The 18,841-nt window shown below is 35.1% G+C and overlaps 1 protein-coding gene across 1 annotated transcript in view; it reads right to left on the reverse strand.

The window, feature by feature from the left end:
- The window catches only part of ADAM2 (ADAM metallopeptidase domain 2), a 100,994-nt gene that overhangs the window by 57,595 nt on the left and 24,558 nt on the right, over window positions 1-18,841 (reverse strand). The window contains exon 7 of the mRNA XM_019742046.3: window positions 16,003-16,059. Coding sequence (XP_019597605.3) covers window positions 16,003-16,059 — 57 coding nt within the window. The remainder of the gene's footprint in view (window positions 1-16,002; window positions 16,060-18,841) is intronic.

Below are 18,841 nucleotides of genomic sequence, written 5' to 3' on the forward strand. Positions count from 1 at the left end.
ATTGTACACCTGAAATCTATGTAATTTTACTAACAATTGTCACCCCAATAAATTAAAAAAAAAAATTTGGAAACTGATGCGTGGATAAAGAACAAAAAGACAATAGAAAAAAATTAACACAATAAAGAGCTGGTTCTTTGGAAACATTAATAAAATTGACAAACCGCTGGCAAGACTCACCAAGGAAAAAAGACACAAATAAACAAAATCAGGAATGAAAGAGGCGAAGTTATAATGGATACCGCAGAAATACAAAGGATCATACAAGATACTATAAAAGACTATATGCCACCAAATTCAACAACCTAGAGGAAATAGACAAGTTCTTAGAAATATATGACCTTCCTACACTGAATCATAAAAAACTGGAAAATCTAAACAGACCAATTAACAGTAAGGAAATTGAAACAATCATACAGAACCTTCCTGACAGCAAAACTACAGGATCAGATGGCTTCACTAGTGAATTCTACTAAACATTCAAACATGATTTAATGCCTGTCTTTCTCAAACTCTTTCAAAAAATTGAAGAAGAAGCAATACTTCCTAACTCATTTTATGAGGCCAACATTACCCTGATACCAAAACCTGGTATGGATAACACAAAAAAAGAAAATTACAGAACAATATCTCTAAAGAGAAATCCTAAACAAAACAATAGAAAATTGAATACAACAGTACATTAAAAAATTATACACCATGATCAAATGCGGTTCATTCCAGGGATCCAAGGATGGTTCAACATACACAAATTAATCAATATGATATACCACATAAAATGAAGGATAAAAAATCCTATAATCATTATCAATAGATGCAGAAAAAGCATTTGATACGATATACATACATTTATGATTATAACACAAAATGGGTATAGAAAAATTACCTCAACATAATAAAGACCATATATGACAAACCCTCACCTAATGTCAATTTAATGGTGAAAAACTGAAAGCTTTTTCCTTAATATAAGGAACAAGACAAGAATGCCCCCTGTCACCATTGTTATTTAACATAGTAGAGCAATCAGAAAAGACAAGGAAATAAAAGGCATCCAAATTAGGAAAGAAGAAGTCAAATTGTCATTTTTCATAGATGACATAATTTTTTATGTAGAAAATCCTAAAGATTCCACCAAAAACCAATAAATAAATACAGTAAAGTTGCAAGATATAAAATCAATGTACAAAAATTCATTGCATTTCAATACACTAACATGAAATTTTACAAAAAGAAATAAAAAAAATAATTTGTTTTCCAATTGCAACATGAAGAATAAAATACCTAGGAATATACTTAGCAAAGGACATAAAGGACCTATACACTGAAAACTGCAAGACATTATTAAAAGAAATTGAAGAAAACACAAGGAAATAGAAGGATATTCCATGTTTATGGGTTGGAAGAATCAACATAATTAAAATGGTCATCTTACCTAAAGCAATATATAGATTTAATGCAATCCCCATGAAAATCCCAATAGAATTTTAAAAAGAAATAGAACAACAACAACAACAAAACCATCAGATTTGTGTGCAATTACAAAAGACCCTGACTATCCAAAGCAATCCTGAGAAAAAGGAACAATGCTGGAGGTATCACACTCCCTGATTTCAAATTATACTACAAAGAGACAATAATCAAAACAGCATGGTACTGGGAGAAAAACAGACACACAGACCAATGAAACAGAATTAAGAACCCAAAAATAAACCCACATAAACATGGGCAGATAATTTTTGACAAGGAGCCAAAAACACACGACAGAGAAAAGAAAGCCTCTTCAATACTCTTCAATAAGTGGTGCTGGGAAAATTGGAAAGCCACGTACAAAAGAATGAAACTAGACTGCTATTTGTCACCATACACTAAAATTGACTCAAAATGGATCAAAGACCTAAATATAAGACTTGAAACTATAAATTCCATAGAAGAAAGCATAGTTACTAAACTTACGGACCTTGGGTTTAGAGAGAATTTTGTGAATTTAACCTCAAAGTCAAGGAAAGTAAAAGTAAAAATAAACACCTGAAACCTATGTAAATTGTCAAGCCAATAAACTTTTAAAAAGTAAAATAAATGAATGAATGGGACTGCATCAAATTTAAAAGCTTCTGCACAGCCAAAGAAACCATCAACAAATCAAAGAGGCAACCAACGGGATGGGAGAAAATATTTGCAAACAACACCTCCGATAAGGGGCTAATATCCAAAATATATAAAGACCTTATACAACTCAACAACTAAAAAACAAACAGTCCAATTAAAAAATGGGCATAGAACCTAAACAGACATTTCTCCAAAGAAGGCATACAGCCAACAGATATATGAAAAAATGTACAACTTCACTAGCTATTAGGGAAATGCAAATGAAAACCACAATGATACCACCTCACACCTGTTAGAATGGCTATTATCAACAAGACAAGCAATAACAAGTGTTGGAGAGGTTGTGGAGAAAAAGGAACACACATACACTGCAGGTGGGAATGTAAATTGGCACAACACTATGGAAAACAGTATGAAAATTTCTCAAAAAATTAAGAATAGAATTACCATACTACCCAGCAATCCCTCTTCTGGGTATCTACCCCCCAAATCTGAAAATATTCATTTATAAAGAAATATGTACCCCTATGTTCATTGCAGCATTACTCATGGTGTCCAACACATGGAAACAACCAAAGTTTTCATTCATAGATGATTGGAAAAAGGTGTGGTACATATATGCAATGGAATATTATACGTCCGTAAGAAAAGACAAAATGCCGCTATTTGCCACGACATAGATGGATCTTTAGATTATCATGCAAACCAAAATAAATCAGACAGAGAAAGTTGAGAACCATATGGTTTCACTCATATGTGGTATACAAAGCTGAAAGCAAGAAATGAACAAGACAAAGAAACAAATAAAACTCAGACACAGACAACAGTTTACTAGTTACCAGAGGGTAAGGGGGTGGGGGTGAGAGAAGAGGGCACAAGGCCTCAAATATATGGTGATGGAAGAAGAACTGACTCTGGGTGGTGAACACACAATACAATGTGTAGATGATGTATTATAGAATTGTACACTTGAAACCTGTATAATTTTATTAACCTATAAAATTTTACTAATTTTTAATTCAAAACTTTTAATGTAAAAAAGAATGGGTTAGCGTCAAATGCTTAAAAAAAGAATGGATTACTGGTAAATGCTTAAAAAGATTTAAAAAATTTGAATGATAAGCAATTATAGCAATGTAATTTATCTTAAAAACCCCCAAATATTCAGATTGGCTACATCTGTTACTTTGAAAGTACGAAAAATTGGCACTAAGAACATGTCGATTGACTTAAAGTTGAAAAAGTACTTAAGACAGGGAGAACTTCCAGAATAGCGGTGTGAAAAAAATTCATAATGTTACATACTAAATGATTCCACTTCTATAACATTTTGAAATTTTAAAAAAAGTATTGACACAAAGATCAGATTAGTGGTTGCCAGACAGAGAGCAGGGAAACAGGGTGAGGGAGAAGTGGGTGTGGCTATGAAAAGGCTATACAACATCTTATGATGGAATTATTCTGTATCTCGACTATCAAGGTCAATATCCTGGATGTAATATTGTACTATAGTATTACAAGATGTTACAAATTGGGGGTGGGAGGGGAAATCCCTTAAAGGATATACAGGATCTCTATATATTCTTTTTTTATTTTAATACATATTTTATTCATACTTTATCAAGTTTTTTTTAAACAACCAACGAGACTATTGGTGATACATACATAGACAGCACAAATCCACAAACACATAGAAATAAAGGTGAACAATCAGTAGTTTGATTACTGTATGCCAACATTTGACATAACAAAGCTGTAGTATATGCTTCAAGTTCAAGTTTAGAACTCACCAATGTACAAATAAGAAGGAAGACCAAGGATATAATGTTTGGACAACAGATAGGGCATAAAGGTAATTGTGGGGACAGAGCCCCAGAAAGCAGTTTCCAGGCTCTCGGCCTCACATAGAAAGCTGCTGGCTCAGGTAGTAAATGGCCATCAACTGTGATTGGATGGCCATCAGCTGTGGCTAGTTGGCCGTCAGCTATAACCAGTGAGCCATTGGCCACTAATATAACTGCTGTGGCTACGCTGGCAGAAAAATGGGGGCTAGCAAGAAGATGGTGGCTGAGCTAACAAAAGCGGATTGCAGAGAGGTGGACGCCGCCAGTGAGAATATAGTGATATGACTCCCCTACTTATGGTTCCGTGGGTGTTCCTTTTTGGCCTCACTGTGTCCTGCGTTCTTATGTGGGGAGCGGGAGCTGAGACCCCGCAGGCCTCCCTACATGACAGTAATCAAAGAAATTACTGGTAGATTAGTTATTTAAAATTGTGTTGTGCTCGCTTCAGCAGCACATATACTAAAGTTGTGTTGAAACTAAGAGAGAGTAAAATCATAGATTTTTCAGGATTAGGTGAAAAAGCAAGATGATTTGAGAGATTTAAGAGGAAGAACTTCTAAGTAAGTGTTTGATCTCACTTATATATGAAATTTAAAATAAGCAAGCTCATAGATATAGAGAATAGAGTGGTAGTTTCCAGAGGTAGGGTGTGGGGGTGTGCAAAATGAATGAGAGGAATCGAATGGTAGAAACTTCCAGTTAAAAAATTAATAAGTCAAGGTGATGTAATGAACAGCATGTCAAAGTGATGTAACGAACAGCATGCTGTATTACATATTTGCAAATTGCTAAGACAGTAGATCTTAAAAGTAATCATGGAAAATAAAATTCTGTAACTGTATGGTGACAAATGTTAACTAGACTTATGGTGATCAATTTGCAATACATACAAATATTTAAATCATTATGTTGTACATCTGAAACTAATATAATGTGTATGTCAGTTATCCTCAATAACAATGAAAGAAATAAAGACAAATAATTCAAAAGTCTTAAGCAAAGGATTAATACAATCTAATTTATGTATTAAAAAGATACAAATGCCCTAGCTTAGATTTTGTAATTAAAGATTTTTGTCTTTATAAAATGAATTGGAAGCTTTCTAAACAGTTTAGAACACTGATTCTTGGTTTTGGTATGTGTCAGACTTACCTGGAAAGTTAACAAAGAATAGAGACTCAGATTTGTTGAAGTTGCAGGGTCTGGGCCTCTTTTTTTTCCACCAAGTTTCCCAGCTGATTTTTATTCATACCAAACCCCACTAGATTAGAATACAGTGCAATTATCTGTTATTTAAAGGCTAGATAAAATGCAGCTGTGAGCTCATAAGTTCTTTCTGAGTTTTTCAGTAGTAGTTCTTTAATTATCTTTCAAGTTCCTTCTGTGGTAATTGATCTATTCAATAAAACTATAAAACAATTGTACCCATGAATATAAATGCAAAACTTCTAAATATTAGTGAATATATTCCAGCAATGTTATTCAAAAGAATAATGTGTGATGATAAGGCAGAGTTATCTTCCAGTAAACTAAGATTCGACATCAATGAAATACGTAACATTATCCATTATATAAACAGACAGAAGGAAAGAACCTACATGTTCATAACAGTAAATGCTGAGAAAGCATTTGATAAAATTCAGCAGCAATTTCTAATAACAACTCAAAAAATGGAAACCAAGTAAAACTATTTATATATGATAAAGACTAAACACAAAAATGGCAATATCAACAACCAAAACTTGGTAATAAACATTATTCTAAATGAAAAAAACATTTTAATTCAAATCAGGAACTATATAGCTTGCCTACTATTCCCTCCATTATTTAACACATTCAGGGGAATTTTTATAAATGGAAAAACACAAGAAAAGAAAATAACTATTACAACATTTAGAAAAAAGAAATAAAACTATATCTTTGAACTTATGTTTTATACTAGAAAACCCATGAGATGTTTAGAAAACTACTGCTATTATTAAGAGAATATGGTAAGGTGGCTGGATATAGGAGCTATCTACAAAAATTAATGATTTTTTTTCTAAACAGTTTTTAGCAGTGAGATGAAGAAATGTATTTGCAATTCGGAAAAGTCTAAAGTACTTAAAAGTAAAACAAGAAAGTCTAAATCTATATAAAGAAAACTACATTAATTATTAAAAGATGCAAAATCAGTCTAAACCAAAAAGTATATGTTATTCTTGGATAAGAAGACTTCATATCAGAAACTTCTTTATTACCCTAAATTAGTATTACATTTAAATATCATGTTAATTGAAGTCCCCTTTTCAGGTGTGGGGACTGAGAAAATGAACATAAGCTTGATATATAAGAATAAGAGGCTGAGAGAAAATGTGCAAGAGAAGTATGAGAAAGAACAGAGTAGAGATTTGCTTGCTAGATATCATTATACCCTGTAATCAAGTGAGTATGTTGTCAGTTTGTGAATAGACAATTAGATTAATGGAACACAAAACAGAAAACATGATTACATGTGAGACTTTAATATTTAATAAATGGTGCTGGCACAATCAGCTACTTATCTAAAAGAAAATATAGTTAGACACCCATGTTAAGCAATAGTTTCTCCTATGACATATATAAAAACACACTCCAGATGAAGTAAAGAGTTAAATGCAGACAAATGTAGAAAACTACATAAATAATATAGGAGTTAGGAATACCCTCTTAATTAAAACTGCAAATCCCAAAATTACATATGAATGTGAAGGCATATTTGAATATATGAAAAATAAAGTTTTGTGTATACAAAAAGCCCACCAATAAAGCCAATTACCAAAGGTAATGCTTTGATATTTTATTGCAGATAATGAACAAAGCATGAATATTTTTAACAGCCAAGATTTCTTACAAATTGAGAAGAAGGTAAACAACCATTAAGAAAATGAGCAAAAGGCATAAGATGTCAGTTCAGAGAAAAGCAAATACCAGTAGCCAGTAAACATTTAATTATGATTAAATTAATTCTCATTTAAAAAATGGAAATTAAAATCCCAATGTGATAATTTTATACCCATTGACTGGCAAAAATTAAAAAGAAATGTAAAACTGATGATTGGCAGGTATGAGGAAAATAGTACTTTCAGTTTTATCTTAGAGATGTGAAAAGTTATATAGTCTTTTTTTTAATTAGTTTCAGGTGTACAAAACAATGTAACAGACATTTATACCCCTCACAAAGTGATAACCCCATCCCCCAATCTAATACCCCTCTAAAATAATATATATGGTCTTTTTATAAAGCAATGAACAGATGAGAAAGTCCACAAACTTGTGTCACTTTATTGAACATTGAACTTGGATATCTAATCATATACTCTGCTTTCCTTGATGTTAATATGGATGAAATGGTGGCCTATCTGACATTAGAATTACAATTGTACACATTAACCCTCACTCAAAGATGTGACTAAAAATTCCAGCCCACATCATCAATTTTCATTAGTACTTGGCTATTTTCATCAGCAAATAAGTATTCTCCCACATTAAAAAAAAAAAAAAAAAAGGAAAACAATTAAAAAACAGGCTCCTTTTTCTTAGCTAATACACCAATATTTTGCTTTCATTTACAGTTAGGGACTGCATAATGTTTCGGTCAACAACAGACCACATATATGATGATGGTCATTTAAGAATATAATTGCCTAGTGATGTCGTAGTCATCCTAAAATTATAGTGCAATGCATCACATGTTTCTGGTTATGCTTGTATAAACAAGCTCACTGTGCTTCCAGTTGTATAGAAGTATAGCAAATACAATTATATACAACCCATAATACTTGATAATGATAACAAATGACTGTTATTGGTTTATGTATTTGTTATATATTTTATCCTTATTTTAGAGTGTACTCTTCTATTTATAAAAAAAGTTTGCTGTAAAACAGTATGTCATGTTCTGCCAGCAGCAGAAGCCTCTTACATTTCATATTTACAGTCTCTTGCTTGCATCATTTTCTCTCGGTTTGCTTTAACCTTATGCTGTTTTATAAACTTAGTGTAACCTAAGTGTAACCTCAGTGTAACCTAAGTGTACACTTAAATGACCATAAAGTCTAGAGTAATCTACAGTAATATCCTTGGCCTTCACTTTCACTCACCAATTACTGTTTGACGGAACCCCATCAACACCACTATAAAAAGAAAAGTATAGGATTGGTTTCTGCCTGATGAAATACCATGCGGAACAGAGATGAGATATGCCAGGTGAAACATCCTGTGAAGGCCAGCCAAACCCAAGCAAAATCAGTAGCTTGCTAAAGTTGCATAAATGACACCAGTCTAGCATAAGAAAATCTTGCTGAGATAAGAATTAATTTAAGAAGTGTGAGCTAAAAATATATTTGTATTTAAAGCCACTAAATGTTGGAATAGTTTTTTAATGCAACAAAGGCAAACTGATGCACAAAAAGTGACTCAGGGATCTATAAATGACTAGATGTGACAATATATGAAAATACCTAATTTACAAAAACAGTAGAATAAAATAATTACAAAATGTGTGAAACCTATAGGGGAAAAAAGTTCATAAACTCCTGGAAGATTTAAAAAGTAATTACAGGGAGTGGCACTCCTGAGATGGTAAAATGATGAGCTCTGCAAATTCTTTCCACAATAAGCAATAACAAAACAAGACAAATTGTCAAAAAAAATATTTTAAGAGAATGGCAATTGACCAAAGACATGCAAAAATTGACAAGTATTTATTAAAGAAAAACTACTAATCTTATAACAAGAACAGCTGGAAACCTGTGGCATTTTACCTCAGGCTATCCCTATCCCCACTCCAAGATCTATTGTGTGCTACTTTTACCATGGTAGGTTAAGTCATAAAATCTAGCAATTTCCCTATCAGAGGAGAATGACTAGATAGGGAAATTCTCCTCTGATAGGGAGCAGAGCAGGACAAAACCACATGCCCAAGAACAATGCCAAAAATATAGTGATCTCTTATGGCAAAGAAACATTGCAGGTCATTGTCACAGCTAAACTTAGATTGTGATATTGGTTATTTCACACAACAGACCAGAAGATGAGCCTGGTATCTAACATGGAGATATAGAGAATACAACAGCAATAATGGATCTTGACAATCTCCCATATTTCCTTGACAGTCTTGAATAGTCCATACATACATAAGGTAGCATTCACACTCAGGAGAGCTTGAAAGGGGTCCAAGATATCTACAAAGTCATGGCTAAACTTGAGATATCACTCACTAGCAGAGGATATGTGAGAAAATCTTGTAGAAATCAAAATCTGCCTGTCTTGAAAACTGCTTGAATATTGAATATTTTACCCAATCCACAGATAAATCCATTTACAAAGGGTAGAAGCCTTACTAGCTTAATTGTTGGAGCATAGCCACTGATCAACTATTGGTTGACCACTAAGATATGTCGAGCCAAGGTCAATCACTAGGAATCCTGGCTTAAAAATAAGAACAAGAATTTGAAAAAATAGTAGTAGCTAGAGATATCAGTGGTGACACACTGGTAGGGAGACAGAATCTACAGAATTGGAGACAGAATCTACATAATTACCGTAGCAAGGCATTTAACATTTAAATGAAACAATCAAGAAAAATAACAACAGTTGCAAGAGGAGATTTCAGGATCCAGTATTGCTAAAATATTTTATATAAAATGTCCAGTTTTCAACAAAAGTATGATATGCACAATAAAACAAAACAATGTTTCTCACATATAAAAAATGCACTTGTTAGAAACTCAACTTAGCAGACAAAACTTCAAAGCAGATACTGAAAACATTGAACAGAAGGAAAGGATGTTTAAAGAAGTAAAGGAATAATGATATTGATGCATAAAAAAGATAATATCAATAAAGAATGTAAGTTATACATAATAATGTACAGCATAGTGATTATAGCTAATAATACATTATCATATACTTGAATATTATTAAAAGAGTAAATCTTAAATAATCTCACCACAAAAAAGGAATTGACAATTATGTGACTGGGTGGAGTTAATACTATGGTGGTAATCACTTTGTAATTTAAAAATGTGTCAAATCAACACATAAACCTTAAATTTACAGTTATGTGTCGATTATATATCAATAAAGCTGGAAAAATAGAAAAATAATAAAAATGACAAAACTATTAAAAAAGAACTAAATGGACATTCCTGAGTTGAAAAATACAATAGCTAAAATGAGAAGTTCATTATATGAGTTCAGCAGTAGGAAAAAATGTAAACCTGATGATGTATCAGTAGATATTATACAACATAAATAACAGAAAGGAAAAACAAAAAAGAAGTGAACATAATCTCAGATACCTATTTGACACTATAATGCAAACCAGCACTTATATAATGAGAGTCTTAGAAGGAGAACAGAGAAAAAAAAGACAAAGAACCTTAAGTAATGGCTAAAAACTCCCCAAATTTAATGAAAATCATTAATCTACATATTGTATAGGCTCAATGAAGCAAGTAAGACAAAATAAGACATTCACACAGACACATCATAGTTAAGTTACTGGACATCAGCCATAAGAAAACAAATCTCTAGAGTGAGAAGAGAAAAATGATGCATCACATACAGGGAGGCACAAGTTTAAGAGCTGACTTCTCATCAGAATCAGTGGAGAACGGGTAGAATTACAAATATAAAGTGCCAAAAGAAAACATTCTCAATCAAGAATTCCACATCCAGAAAAACGATTCTTCTAAAGTAAAGGCAACAGAAAGGCATTCCCAAAAAGGCAGAGAAAATGGTTGACAGCAGAGCTGTGTGACTAAGAACAATAAAGAAAGAACTATTAAAGAAATTTCTTTGGGTTGAAGACACAAGACAATAACTTGTATCTACACAGACAAAGAGCATTGGTAATGACAATTGCAAGGTTAAGTATAAATCACAATAAATATTTTGTCTTTTCTTAATAAAACACTAACACTTGCAAAACACAATAATTTAAATTTCAACATGTATTGTGGAGACTTCTGGTTCAGATAAGATGATGTAGACTTCTCTTGCCCTGTCTCCCAGCTGAGCAAAACTATGAAAAACTATAAACTCTGAAATCATAGAAGAAAAGTCATAAGAGGTCTCTAAAAATATAGAATAGAAAGGTGCCTATATAGTATGCTAGAAATGGAGGAAAATCAGCCGCCCAGTAACTTCCAACACTTCACCCACTGGCAATAAGTAGCCCAGATAGAAATGGAGTGAGAAACCCACTAACACTCTGGTGTATGGAGTAGTAATTTGTGCCCCACAGCATAGAATCGCTCATGGTCCAACTTGAAACAACAGGTAGCCTGGACCAGTGAAGGGCCATTTGCTCTGCTGTCAGTAACAGCAGGGAATGAGTGGTTCTGATAACACAAAATAGCTCCACCCCCTGAGGCCAGATGTCTCCTACCCCTACCTATATACACTAGGCAGAAAAACCCTGATAGGAACGTCTACTCCCACAAACAGCACTGGGAAAATGTAAGCAGGAATCCCACTAGCACTGGGTAGGCCAGGAAAACACTTTCCCCCTCCAGGCCTATCATCTACAATTTCCCAGACAGACAGGGAAAGCCTCCACTCCTGCAAGCAGCGCAGGCAGATCTCAGTGGGATCTACAGAAGCACCAACTGAATCAAGAAGACCAAAATAGTATCAGGAAGGCCCTGACAACTTTTGTCATTGAATACAAACACCTAACTTGGTCAATATTGGTGTGCTAATAAAATAAAAGATATATGTAGAATCCAGAATCTCATAACATAATGATCAAAATGTCCAGATAGCAATTGAAAATCACTTGTCATACCAAGAACCACGAAAATCACAACTTCAGTGAGAAAAGGCAAAACCCACATGTAAACACCAAGGTAAATCATCTGTTTGAACTCTCAGACAAGGCTTTTAAAGTAGCCTTCATAAAAATATGACAACAAGTAATTAAAAATATCCTTCAGGGGGAGTGACATCAGCAAAATGGAACGCTAGAAAATTCCAAGTCCTTATTCCTCAATGGAAATGTCAAGACACTTAGAAACTGGCTGAAATAAACTCATAGGAGCTCTGGCAAATAATCAAAGATCTACAGCAACCAAGCAAATACCAAATCACGAAAAATTCAACTTGAAAATGTCAAGAAATTTTGTAGTGCTTTTACTTTCCTTTGCCCTACTCCCTCTCTGATATGGCATGGTTTAATCTGGAGGAGATAGCAGTTCCCTCCTTCAAATAAAGGTTTCAGAGAAGACCTTATATGAAATGTTGTAACCTGGCTAATAGCTGCCGGAAAGGCTGGTTTCTGTTGAATCTAACTTAGATTTCAGACAGAAAAAAGGAGTGGCCACTGCTTGTGAAAACTTCAGGGGGATGACAGATCTTCAGATGCCTGGAGCAAGAGATTACAGGTGAAGATATACGAGGTCTGACAATTAAGTTCGCAAACTTGCCACAGTGTGCTTACGTTGGCAGCACTGTACAAACATAACCTTGGTATATCAGTGTCTCACAGCTGTGTTCGTGTAGACATGGGCGGTGTCTTGCTGAGTGGCCTTCATTATTGTTGCTGCATGTTTTTGTGGGCCATCACAAGAATGTCTGAGCTTGAATTAGAGCAGTGAAGAAACATTAAATTTCTGTTAAACTTGGCAAGAGTGGAAGTGAAATCAGGGACATGTTAGTCCAAGTTTATGGAGACAATGCCATGAAGAAAATGGCAGTGTACAAATGGATTAAACATTTTTCTGAGGGAGGAGAGAGAATGCATCACTGATGAAGAGAGGTCAGGGCAACCACTAACAAGCAGAACTGATGAAAACATTGCAAAGATTCATTGAATTGTGCATCAAAAGTGTTGGCTGACTGTGAGAAGTATAGCAGACCAAGTAAACACTGATAGAGAAACAATTAGGAAAATGTTAACTGAAAATCTTGGCATGAGAAAGGTGTGTGTAAAAATGGTCCCGAAGGCAGCGGAAATATAAAGGATATATGCAATATCGGGGGCTGGTAGTTTGGGGGAGAGGGGTTATCACTTTGTGAGGGATTTAAATGATAAATGTGTAACTATTATATTGTTTTGTACACTTGAAACTAATAAAAATAATAATAATAATGGTCCCGAAGGAGCTCTTGCATCATGACAATGCACCAGCTCACACAGCACTGTCTGTGAAAAAGTTTTTAGCCAGTAAACAAATAACTATAGTGGAACTCCCTACTTATCTGATCTGGCCCCCAATGACTTCTTTCTTTACCTGAAAATAAAAGAAATATTGAAAGGAAGACATTTTATGACATTCAGGATATCAAGGGTAATACGATGATATCTCTGATGGCCATTCGAGAAAAAGAGTTCCAAAATTGCTTTGAAGGGTAAACTAGGTGCTGGCATCAGTGCACAGCTTCTCAAAGGGAGTACTTTGAAGGTGACCATAGTGATATTCAACAATGAGGTATGTAGCACTTTTTCTAGAATGAGTTCGCAAACCTAATTGTCAGACCTCATACAACAGACCAGTCAAGACCCTGAGGAGAAGCTGGGGTAAGCCTCTTTGGAAAACTGAGATATTCAAAAGCAGCCCTGTATATGGTTAAATTAAGAAAGCTCATAAAAATATATGTTCAGGAAAGACCTGAGAACACACTAAACTTCTACCTCCGATGACCCTTAAATTGAGAACAATCCTAGCTAATTGGCGAAGTACTGCCCTGGCATAGAGCTAATCTGCAAAAACTGCAAGAAGGGGTTATTTTTTTCAAATGCTCAATTTTCAACAAAAATCACAAGGTTCCTTAGTCATTTTGGGCTGCTATAACAGAAATACCATAGACTGGGTACTTAAATAACAGGCATTTATTTCTCACTGTTCTGGAAGCTGGAAAGTTTAAGATCAAAGTTCTAGTAGATTTGGTGTGTGATGAAAACCCTCTTCCTGGTTCATAAATGGCCATCTTGCCATCTTCTTGCTGGGTCCTTACATAGCAGAAAGGTGAGGGAACTTTCTGGGGCTCTTTCATAGGGCCCTAATGCCATTCGTGAGGGCTTCACCTTAATGACCTAAGCCACTCCCAAAGGCACCACCTCCAAATACCATCACATTGTATTAGATTTCAATATGAATTTTGGAGAAACACAAACATTAAGTCTATGTCATAAGACAAACACAGAAACAAAGAAAGCATGGCCCAGAGGTGCAAGATAAATTGGGAGAAACCATCCTTAAGGGAATGCAGACTTACCAGACAAAGTCTTTAAAACAACTGTTTAAAATATGCCCAAAGAGTGAAAGGAAAACACAGACTAAGGGTAATCAGGAAAATGACACATAAACACAATGAGAAAATCAACAAAAATATGGAAATTATAAAAAGAAGCCAAATTCTAGAGCCAAAAAATACGACAACTGAATTGAAAATTCACTAGAAGGGTTCAAAAGCAGATTTCAAGAGGCAGGAGAAAGAATCAACAAACTTGAGGGGAGGACAATTGAGTCTAAGGACCAGAAAGAAAAAACGAGGGACTTGTGGGATACCATTAAACAGAAACAATATATGAATAATGATAGTCCCAGAGGAAGAGCGATTACTTGAAGAAAAAAATGATGAAACGCATAAACCTACAAATTCTGGAAGCTCAACAAACAGTAAGAAGGATAAAACCAAGGAGACCAACACCAAGACACATTACAGTAATTTCCCCTTACCAGGGGCAGAGGGCAGGAAGCTACTTATTACAGTAGATGCCCAGGGGATGCCTGAAACTATGAATAGTATCAAACCCTATATATACTGTTTTTTCTATACATACATTCTTATGATAAAGTTTATGGCTTCTCTGGCATATCTAAATTGCCAGCATCATTACTCTTATACTTTGGGGCCATTCTTAGGTAAAATAAGGGTTACTGAACATAAGCATTGCAATACCATGACAAGCCAATCTAATAACCATGACTGCTACTAAGTGACTAAAGGGCAGGTGGCCTAACAGCATGGATAGGCTGGTCAAAGGGATAATTCACATCCCAGGCAGGACTATATGGGACATTGCACGATTTCTTCATGCTACTCAGAACAGTATGTATTTTAAAACTTACAAATTCTTTATTTCTGGAATTGTCCATTTATTATTTTTAGACCACGCTTGACCACAGGAAACCAAAACTGCAGAAAGTGACACCATGAATAAGGGGGAATTATTGTATAATCAAACTCATTATAATCAAACTGTCAAAAACTAAAGACAAAGAGAATATTGAAAGCAGCAAGAGGGAAGTAACTCATCACATAAAAGTGATGATAATTAGATTATCAGCTAATTTCTCAGCATTAATCTCGGAGGCTAGAAGACAACAAGATGATTTAAAGTGCTGAATGCAACATGGTACAGCCACTTTGGAAGAAAATAGTCTGACAGTTTCTTACAAAATGAAACATACACTTACTATATAATCCAGCAGCCATGCTCTTTGATATTTACCCAAAGCAGTTGAAACTTACGTCCACACACAAACCTGTGCATGAATGTTTATATTAATAGCAGCTTGATACATAATTGTCAAAAGTTGTCCTTTAGTAGGTGAATGAATAAATAAACTGTGGTATATACATACAATGGAATATTATTTAGTGTTAAATAAAAAGAGCTATCAAGCCATAAAAAGACATGGAGAAAGTTCAATTCACATTACTACAGTAAAGAAGCCATTTTGTATAGCTATATACTGAATATTTTAATTATAGGACATTCAGCAAAAGGCAAATCTATGGAACAGTAGAAAAGTCAGTGGTTGCCAGGCATTGGGAGGATACAGGGATGAATAAAAATTATCAAGAAACTATTCTAAAGGCAGCAATTGTTTTCATTATTTATGTAAGAGTAAGAATAAACTTAGAGATTTGATTTCCAACTTACTATAGATTTGAAGCAGAGATAAAACAAAGATTATCATTTATTGTCCTGTGTTAAAAATATATTCCAACTTTTTATATAACCCTCATTACTAATATAAATTGACATAAGACACAAAAATCAAAATATACTTACCAAAGTTTTCTCAACTACAACATGCATTTCTATATACTGAGAGACATCTGTAAGTGGCTGAAAAAAATCCACATCAAAATTTAAAAATTACTTAAATATTTTAGTGTTTATCACTACTTCATGATTTCAGTGTTGAAAAATTCACTTTTATATACATAAATAGAACCAGGTAATATAAGCAAAATCAGGTATCACATAATTATTTTTCAGAATATTGCCTTTGTCACCTCTTTTGCACCCTATCAACCACTTAATTTACACAAAAAATAACTTTCCTCTACCTTCCATTCTCCATATTCTCATTGGTACTGGGCTATTCATATTTTTCCCTTTTCTGAATAAACCCTTCTATTTTCTCTCCATTACAAAAGGTGTGAATTTCTATTAGCTTAATCATGCTATTATACAATACCATGTAGATTTTATTTCTGACCCTGAAAGAGTATAGACCCATCTCTGTGTTTAGAGGGGTGATATCACATCGGAGGATAAAGTTAACCCTTGTACAAATCTCCTCAGAAAAAGGTGAGCAACGGAGAATCAAAATGACAAACTTTCTTAAACTGGACCATAGCTATCTCAAAATGTAGGTTCTGGGTATGATGTCATCCACTTAGATCACAGTGGTTAAATTAGGCACAAAAAATGAGGCCTGATGGGCGTTTGAACTCTGGTTTATCATTTATGTGATTTAGACTCTCCCCAAAAAATGGAGATAAAGTAATAATTGTTGTATCTGCTATCAAAAAAATGTACCTTATTTTCATGATCATTTTTACATGAAGGTAACCTAGGAGGAATGGACTAGGGAAAACTTGTAAGACAGGCTTTGCAAACACTTTAAGACTATAGTGTAGATGACTCAAAATACCTTGTTACTAAAATAGCATACCATCTACAAACATTGGACAAATATCTAGAAGCAGAAAAGGAGGATAAAACTTCAGAAATTGAGGAAACTTTTATGTTTATTTTAATGTCTGATTTTTTCTTTACATTGAAGTTCAAAACTATCCCATTTAGTTAAACCATTTTCCTTAACATATTAAAAGGAGCAATTGAAGAGAAAACAAGACATCTGAGATTTTGTAGAGATCAGAAATTTAACTCTAATCTGTCAATAGTAGTGGTTGTAGTAACTTAAAGGAAAAAAAAAAGTTGAGAAATGACAGTAGGACAAATATAGGGCTGATTGTTGATCACTCATTTTTCCCCATTTAAAAATTCTATTTATTGGCCCAAGCCTTGGAGATTTCAGGGTTTTATTCAAAAAATGCAGATGAAATAATCTTATGGTCTACCTGGTTTCTTATCAATTCCATTCAAAATTAAGCATTAAATGTTTCATGATAGTTTGCTTATAGGACTCCATCCTTTCATTAAAGTCCCTGAAAAAAGGAAATAATGCTACTTTACTGGAGGGTAAACATAAACACTTAAATTAATTGAGAGAAACAATGTATTAATGCATTGAGGGATTCAAAACTATTTCTTTGTTTTAACCAACACAAGTGTTAGTTGTCTAACATTCCCTGAAGTCATCCTTGTTCGTTTTTTTCTTTGAAATTAGAATTGGTGATAGTTAATAATTTATTCACTCATTTAATAAACAATAAAATTTTATGGAGAAAAAGTACATAGTCTATTTTAGCCATATAAATAAATTTAAGATAAGGGTGAATAAAAGAATGCCAGGAAATGTGTGTGTTAAAAGGTGAGCAGACATCAAATTTCAAAAGACCTCAAAACCGATTTTATTTAGTAAGAGAATGAGGCCATGTAAGGAGACATCTTATATAGAGTCATATAAGGAGTCTCCATATGGGATGTCTCCTTACATGTACCCATTCTCTTACTATCTAAAATGGCTTTTCAGGACTTTTTAAATTTAACATATCTGTTGTTTAGATGTGCATTATATAAAGATTACTTCAGGCAAAGCCCTGGGCTCGGTCATAGCAATGGCGGCAGCGGGGCGCACTTTTTGAGTTCTCCGTCGGATCTTATCAGAAACGGGAAGCTTATAACCCATCAAAGGACTCTCTGCTCATCACGCAGAACAGCGAAGAGACTCGCGCAGGGATTTCTTGCAGGTGGGAAAAATTGGGCGAGCAGGGGAAGAAGGAAGGGAGCGGAGCGGAGACACGCCGCACCTGCGGCGGCGGTGGGGACGCGGGTTGGGATCGCGGTCCACACCTGTGGCGGTAGAAATTCGGCCCCCACCCTCGGGTTGTGGAAATCTGCTCCGCACCTGTGCCTGTGAAATTCTAGCCCACACCCACGGCTACAGATACGCAGGATATCCCAGGACGGAGGAGAGCCCGGAAGCCACGAGGTGGGCGTTTTGCCCTGCGTCCCACAGCGGACCTCTCCCGCTGCAGGGGCAGCATATCCAGCATTAACTTCAGCTAATAACCTCAGTTGGTCCTTGGGCCGGACAAGGAACACAGACTCCGTGCCTGGGCACCTTCCCCCGCTCTTCTGACCCTACCCCCGCCTTTCTAGAGACTTGATCTAGCCCCTGCACTAAGGAGCAGCGGCAGATTACAGAGGCGCCTTGGAGCCCCGGCTCCGGGAAGACAGGCGGGCCCAGGGAGGAGGCTAGGAGCTGGGAATCTTCCGCCCCCAGCCACCACCTTTTCTGGCCTGCGGGAAGAGTGTTAAAACAGCGGGGCTGGGAAAGAGAAGACCCCTCCTTCCATCCCCAGCCCCCACCCTTTCTAGCCAGCCTAGAGCGGGGCAAACACATCCCCAGCTGCAGAGACGCAGGGGTTCCCAGGACAAAAGAGAGAACACAAAAGCCAAGTGCCGGACTCTACTTTGCGTCCCACAGCAGACC

This window comes from Rhinolophus sinicus, chromosome 16, assembly GCF_057876585.1.
Source record: "Rhinolophus sinicus isolate RSI-liver-muscle chromosome 16, RSI-T2T, whole genome shotgun sequence".
Taxonomy (NCBI): domain Eukaryota; kingdom Metazoa; phylum Chordata; class Mammalia; order Chiroptera; family Rhinolophidae; genus Rhinolophus; species Rhinolophus sinicus.